The sequence below is a fragment of the Macadamia integrifolia genome, chromosome 6 (genome assembly GCF_013358625.1).
Source record: "Macadamia integrifolia cultivar HAES 741 chromosome 6, SCU_Mint_v3, whole genome shotgun sequence".
NCBI classification, from domain to species: Eukaryota; Viridiplantae; Streptophyta; class Magnoliopsida; order Proteales; family Proteaceae; genus Macadamia; species Macadamia integrifolia.
This window is the reverse complement of record NC_056562.1, coordinates 24,850,474-24,857,686: the sequence shown is the minus strand read 5'-3', so window position 1 is coordinate 24,857,686 and position 7,213 is coordinate 24,850,474. Positions and strand designations below refer to the sequence as shown.

The 7,213-nt window shown below is 38.8% G+C and overlaps 2 protein-coding genes across 2 annotated transcripts in view; one reads left to right on the top strand and one right to left on the bottom strand.

Annotated features, from left to right (window-relative positions):
* Positions 1 to 3,407, top strand: part of LOC122082170 (ABC transporter C family member 3-like) — a 15,195-nt gene extending 11,788 nt beyond the window's left edge. The window contains exon 5 of the mRNA XM_042649647.1: positions 3,183 to 3,407. Coding sequence (XP_042505581.1) covers positions 3,183 to 3,407 — 225 coding nt within the window. The remainder of the gene's footprint in view (positions 1 to 3,182) is intronic.
* A 1,657-nt stretch (positions 3,408 to 5,064) lies between these two features.
* On the bottom strand, positions 5,065 to 5,565 carry LOC122082169 (uncharacterized mitochondrial protein AtMg00810-like). Its single transcript, XM_042649646.1, has one exon. The coding sequence runs from the start codon at positions 5,563 to 5,565 to the stop codon at positions 5,065 to 5,067; it is 501 nt and encodes a 166-aa protein (XP_042505580.1).
* Positions 5,566 to 7,213: the final 1,648 nt, after the last annotated feature.

Here is a 7,213-nt window from a genome sequence, read left to right as displayed (position 1 = left end):
ATTGCAAGACGGAAGGAAAAGGACAATATAGAGGATGGGTAGACGAGGTTGTGATCCTTGGCTCGATCCATGACCCAAATTCTTCCATAGATGATATTTCTTTCATAACATCTACAAATATAGATATTGTTGGGGTAGAGTATCGTGGGGAACAAAAAAAAGAAAAACGATGTGATATATTTTCATAGGAATTAACTTCTTAAATCAGTGAATGCAACTTGCAACTCGGAAACAAATTTGTGTTTCTCTTCTAATTTCATTAAGCTAGGCTTGATGGATCCGCAGTTGCAGATGTGGTTCAGCGAAACGGAGAGCTTCAATGCAACACAGATAACATAGGTGGGAGGGGGAGGAGGTCATTGGTCCATGGGCAATCTCTTCACATTCATGGAAGCTTGAAACAAGTTCACCGACCATGATAACTCCCTCACAAGCTGCAACAAAACCAACTTTATCTCTCTCATCTTATTCTTGATTAGCTTAAAAGTGATCTGAAATGAAACTTCATTGTATCAGTCTTTGCCCATTTCACTATTCTCTGCATATTGGCTGGTGATGGCCTTGCAAGCACTATCTTAATGGAGATGGGCGAAGTGTGGATCCCTTTCCCTCCACCGTCCTACTCAATTCCCATCTAAGTTATCATCCTTAGGCCTTAGCCTACTTTCTTGGGAAGTGGAAGAAAAATCCCCAAACAGAGCACGATAGTGGGGAATTTTCAGTTTCTAGTTTGGAGCTAAACTAAGCTTCTTTAATCATTAGTGCACTCCACATGAGCGTCGCCCACATCCACAAATCTTTACTCAAGAAACCTTCGGGTGAAATATGATTTGTCTCATGGAGTAACTAATCATTCAATATATATATTTTTTTTGCTAGAAGATCAATATTATTGAAAATTCAGCAAACAATAAAGATTACAAGCAACCAAAAACCAATATTTATATGTAAAGTATGTGTTTGAGAAAAGTCCTCAATGGTGAAACCTAGGTCACGCACCTCTCTCTCTCTCTTACCGTCTTTACCATTTTATCTGCAATGGATAATGGAATAACTTGTTGGCATAGTATGGTCCAACCTTAAATTAAGCCTTGGCCCGCAAGTGAAGCAGAAACAATGCGTGAGAAAAAGTGGGCTCGGTGGGAGGGGGAGGTGGTCACCATTCCAACAGAGAGGTTCATCGCAACATAGAGCTTCAACGCAACATAGATTTTCAACACAATGGAGAGGGATTTAGTGAGGTTCAACGATGAGAGAGCTTCAACCCACCTTTGCAGGTGACCGATGTTCGAACCAAGAAGATGATGAGGTGCTTCCTTGGGTCACTTACTTCTCTTATCATAAGGGGGTGATTTCAGAATCTCACATGATACAAGGGTAATTTGGGGATTAAAATGAATAGGTAAGGCTGAGGTCATCACTTAACAATGTTATTCATGGTCTACATCGGGGGAGAGCACTACTATGTCTCGAAGTACAAGGAAGGAGAGTGATATTTAGGTAAAGTACAGAGGAGGGAGTGTAATTTTCCTTGATTAACACTTCAAGATATCAACTTTTTTGATTGATGTGTTTTTGTTTTTTAAAATTTCTCACAACACAATTTCAGTAAGTTAGGACTAATAGAGGTATTAAGTGAGTTATAATCTTGTGAAAGGGCAAGGATTGGGTCCCTTTAACTAAATAAGATTTTCTTGAGTTGTTTCTTGTTTTAATTTGAAAATACATTTTTGAGCGGGAAATACTTCTTGAGTTCACAACATTTTGGATTATGTTCATATCATACACATGTTTTAGTGGGTGTAATTGTAAGTGAATTTTAGTTGTTATCTATATATATCTTTGTAATCAACTTTTTTGGACATGTAAATGCCTTTTATTGGGTGCATAAGGGCACCAGTAGTTGGTGTAAAATGCATTTTGTTATGGGTAGAGTTGAGATGCCTTCGGAAGGGGCACCACCATTACCCGACCTTACCTAACATGTATAATGAGGCCCATCTACAAAAATATTTATTGAGAAGGTCTTACATTACAAAAGAACTTCAATATGTTGACACCCAATTGCCCTTGATTAACAGTATTCTTCATCGTCAAAATTTCTACCAATTCTTCATCGTCAAAATTTCTACCATATGGCAAATCAGGTGAAACTCATATTTGTGGACAAGTAAGATGAATGTCTCATCTTAAAACGTCGAGGTTAGGGCCCATTGGATTTGGTCCGACGGCAAAAAAAGGCTTTAAATGTGCATTAGTAAGTAATTTTTTTATGAAAAAGTGAAAACAAATAAATAGCTATAAATAGAAGGGGAATTTTTAAATAATTATGTGTGATTCAGTTTGGCTATCAAATTTGATGAGTTTTGACAAACAATACTCCATTATGCCATAATTGGAACTATCACATCATAGTTCCATATGGCTGGTGCAAGTCTCAAGGCTGCTAAAACCAACGGACTGGGGAGTAATCTACACAAGGTCAAAAAACACAAATGCATTCTGATGTGCAGAATTTTCAGTTCTGCGCGACCTAAGTAAAATGAGGATAACTTGCTCAATATAGGTCGGAATTATCTGGTTCCAAATCTTAATGAACATGGACTCACAATCCTACAATTTGGATGACAAAAGACTTCTCAGAAATTGTTGTAGGGTACTCGAAATGGCTCATTAATTTAGGGTAAGCACAATTCTTAAAATGAAATGAAATGGATGAAAATAGGATTGCAAAGGGCTGAAACTCAACTTTTTAGGATGTGCTTGCAGTAGTAAAAGTCTTGCAATTCTTCTAGGATGCAAGAAGTATAAGGAAAGCTCCCACTCTTCAAGGATGGAATGATTCTATTCAAGGTTTCAAAGATGAAATCTTTTTTTTTTTTTTTTTTTTTTGTAGAAGATAAACTCTTCAAGGCTCAAAAGAAATGCACCAAGTAACTTTCAATTAAATTTAGTGCCATAGAAGCTAACTTTGGTGGCCTTTTATTGGCAAATAAAATCCTAAAATCCTAGCTTCAACCCTAAGATTCCAAGCTTAGATTGCATAAGATCTTAGCTTAGGAAAGATGAAAAGAGAAACTAATGGTAGAGAAATCCCACTAGTTCTTTCTCCTGTTTTCATCCCTTGTTCAACAGTCCACCTTCCTTTAATGAATTAAACTAACTACTTTCTGTTGATCAAGATCTTGATGCGAAAGTTTCCAAGGTTGAAGAGGCTTGTCCCAGTGGAGAAGACAATAGGAGGAGTTGCCACCTCACTTTCTACTAAAGGGGTATGGTTTCAAATTGTTGAGGTGGAATCCACTAAGGACTTTGTGACACTCAAAATTATGGCGAGTGTACCAAACTCGCTTGGGAGAATGGTGAGGAATTCCCACGAAGAATACGGTAAGTACCAAGGAGTTTGAAAATTCAGTGAGGGTGTGCAAACTTTAGTCCCACATCGACTAGGGAGAGATTGCCGGGTAGTTCATAACCTCTAGCCTCTTTAAACATAGCACTTCGTGTTTTAAAGCCTTGAGGCCCATAGGCTAAAGAAGACAATATTGTGCCAAGGTAATGGGGCCGGAGTGTTACAGACTTGCTAGTTCTTGTGCAAGCTGGATAAGTTCGAACTATGCTGGCCTCGTTGCATGGTTCTCTCTTTGTCCAGTAGTCAGACTAGCTCTTAAGCTATCCTTGCAGGTCTTGATGCGAGGGGGAGTACTCCGGATATCATGGAAGATATTTTGAGTACTCTGCACCTTAGGGTGGTCGCATTGAGTTACAAATATTTTGGCCATGTGATCCTGGCCTACATCAGTGGCAAAAACGACGACCTTTTTACCTAATAAAGCAAATTGATTAAGTCTCTCTGTCTCGGACGTGTTGTGTGCTAGGAACTTTGGCATCCCAAGGCCTGTTCGTAAGTGAAGTAAGCCTATGGAGATTTTTAAGCGAAGTGAGCCTATGGAGATTTTTTGGTGTCCACTCCCTACAAGTTGGTTCAAACTGTTGCTCTTTAGGAAACCCAAGGAGGGCTGATATAGGTGGAATTCTCAAAAATGAGAAAACAGAAGTGATATGGAATTTCTGAGAGGCAATTGGTGTGAAGACTAACTTTGAAGCTGAGATTGGCGCAGTAATCTCAGGTATTGAACATTCTAAAGCCAAGGAGGTGCAGTATTTGTGGATTGAATGCGACTCCGTGGCTGTGGTAAATCTTCTCATAAGATGTCTAGTTCCTTGGTTTTATCTTCAAAGATGGAGAGGCTTATCTACTTTCCTAGCTTCAGTTGGAAAATCACCCATTGTTATCGTGAGTCTAATCCAATAGCGGACTTCTTAGCAAAATCAGCAGCAAGACTAGATATCTTTGATCCCGTTCAGACTTGGCCTTCTTTGATCTCTATGGAGCTGGAGTGGGATGCCAATAGGTTTCCCCATTATAGATTTACGCAGTTCTCTGTCTTTTTTGATAGGTTGAGTTTCTTTGGAGCTCTTTCTTGCTGATGGCCATGTGGAAGGTGGGAAAGAAGCTCGCAGATCCTCTTCCTGTTCTTAGTGTTGTTAATTTTTTCTCATGTACTATATTTTTTCCTTCTTCAGTTTTAATATAATTTTTTGATCTTTTAATGAAAAAAAAAAAGGTTAAGACCAATTTGACTTTTCCTTGAGTGTCAGTAATACTTTGAAAATTGTTTGACAAAGTGAGGTTAGATGAATAACAAAAATTGCTTCAAACTTCCAAGTTACTACACAAAAACTTGGTGGACGATTTGCAGAGTTATTTTAACCATAATAGAAGTGAATCTTCCTCCTCACAAGTTGTACGCTGCAACTTTGAGTACTTAAGTTATTATAAGTTTGAGTTTTCTCTCCAACCATTTCAAATGAAAAGGCATCAAAATTCTTTGAGTTATTACATTGTCTTTCCTGCACTACACACACTTTAACTCGGCCTCCCTAGTGATAGTTCAGGTTTACACGAAGTTTTTACCATCATACATTTCATATACCAAGATATTTTAAGAAGACAGTCAAAAAGGTCTAAGGTCAGCATGCATGACGCCCTTGCACTATCCATCAATTCTGGATTTTCGATCCACACATCTTCCTCTCTGTACCTCTGCCGTTGCATTTGCCAACGCCCCTATACTCGGACTCTGTTGAAGACCGGGCAATGGTGTGTTGTTTTCTAACGGACCAAGAAATTAGATTTTGACCCATATAAATTGTGTAATCACCTGTAGACCGTCTATCATTGGGGCAACCAGCCCAGTTTGCGTCATTGTAAGCATGGATTTCATTGGAGGAGTTCTTATTGATAAGTAATCCATGTGTAACTGTCTCCTTTAGGTAGCGTAGGATCAGTTTCACAGCACTCCAATGTTCTTCTGTGGGCTCCTTCAAGAATTGACAGACATTGTTTAATGCAAAAGAAATGTCTGACTGGGTCAATGTGGCATACTGCAGAGCACCTACTGTACTCCTGTATAAAGTTGCATCTTCTAATGTTTTTCCTTGACCAGTTAAAAGACTGGTATTTGTAGCCATAGGGGTCTGAACCGGTTTTACACCTTCCATGTTGGTCCATTGGAGAAGATTGGTAACATACTTCTGTTGAGAGAGAAGCAGCATAGTAGGATGTTTGAGAACTTCGATTCCCAAAAAATAATGTAGTTCACCCAAGTCTCTTATTGAGAATTCTGTGTGTAACCGGTTTATGATATCCTCAATGAGGGAAGGATTTAAGCCAGTGATTACAATATCATCTACATATACCAATATGTATATGGAAGAAGTGTGTCGATGAAGTATAAACAATGAAGCATCGGTTTTAGATCCAGTGAACCCTAGTGACTCCAATAATGTGCTTAATCTGTGAAACCAAGCCCGTGGCACTTGATTCAGATCATATAGTGATTTCTAGATTTTGCAAATGTGGTGACGCCGATCCTGACTAATGAAGCCTTGTGGCTGGTGCATATAGACTTCTTCAGTTAGGCAACCATTTAAAAATGCATTCCTTTTGATGCGATAGACCCATTTGGATCCAACCACATTTGCTTTCGTATTGGTGGAACCAGAATCCATGTTCTATTTTTCAACAGGGCATTGAATTCCTGAAGCATCGCATCCCTCCATTTTGATTGTTTATTGGCCTCTGTGAAGCAACTGGGTTCTAGTTCAGGCCGAATTTCTGTTAAAATTACATCAGCCAAAGGATATCTAGATGAGGGCCTTGGGTTTTGACGTAGTGTCATATGATGGGTCCTTAGATTTTGGACTGGTGGTGATGGGTCCTCCGAAATAACTGGTTGTGAAGAGGTTGAGGGTATGAGCTCTTGCGACTCTGCAATGTCATTAGCTAGACTAGAAATCAAAGTGTTAGATCTTGGAACATTATTGAAATTAGATAATGTTGGCATTGAATGGTCAGTAGTAGGGGGTGGTTTGTAAAGATGGGGATGAGGGTTGAAGATCATTACCATGTGTAGGAGTTTCACTTGAGGAGAATGTACCAGCTGTAGAAATAGTCAACCAAGGATGAAGAGGTGGTGGATTATAGGAATGGGGAGAATTGAGGGATGCAAATGAGAATATATTTTCAATTAACTGAGCATGATGTGCAATATACATGCGACCGGTTTTGTAATCCAAACAACGGTACCCAACATGCATTGGACCATAGCCTAAAAACACACACGGAGTAGAGCGGAGCGAAAATTTATGGGAATTGTAGGTCCTTAATAATGGGAAAACTGCACAACGAAAATTTTTTAAAAATTTGTAATATGGTTGTTGACGAAATAGTTTTTGAAATGGTGAGGTGTTGTTTATGATTGGAGTTGGTAAATGGTTGATGAGATAGATGGTGGTTTCAAATGCATAAGGCCAATACTTTAATGGAAGGGAGGCATGGGCTAGTAATGTCAGGCCAGTGTCAACAAATGGCGAATTTTTCGCTCAGCCACTCCCTTTTGCTCATGTGTATGTGGACAGGCTACACGATGGAGGATGCTAGTTTATGAAAAAATATTACTGAGTTTTCGATATTCCCCACCCCAATCTGACTATACCGCTTTGATTGATTTTTCAAATTTTTTTTCAGCCATGGTTTTGAATATTTCAAAAATCGAAGGAACCATGGACCGATTTTGAAATGGGTAATACCAGGTATATTTCAAAAAATCATCAACAAATATTATGAAATACTTATAACCAGAAATTG

Coding starts and splice junctions, on each gene's coding strand:
- LOC122082169 (XM_042649646.1), bottom strand. CDS start 5,565: ATGGAAGGTGTAAAACCGGTTCAGACCCCTATGGCTACAAATACCAGT.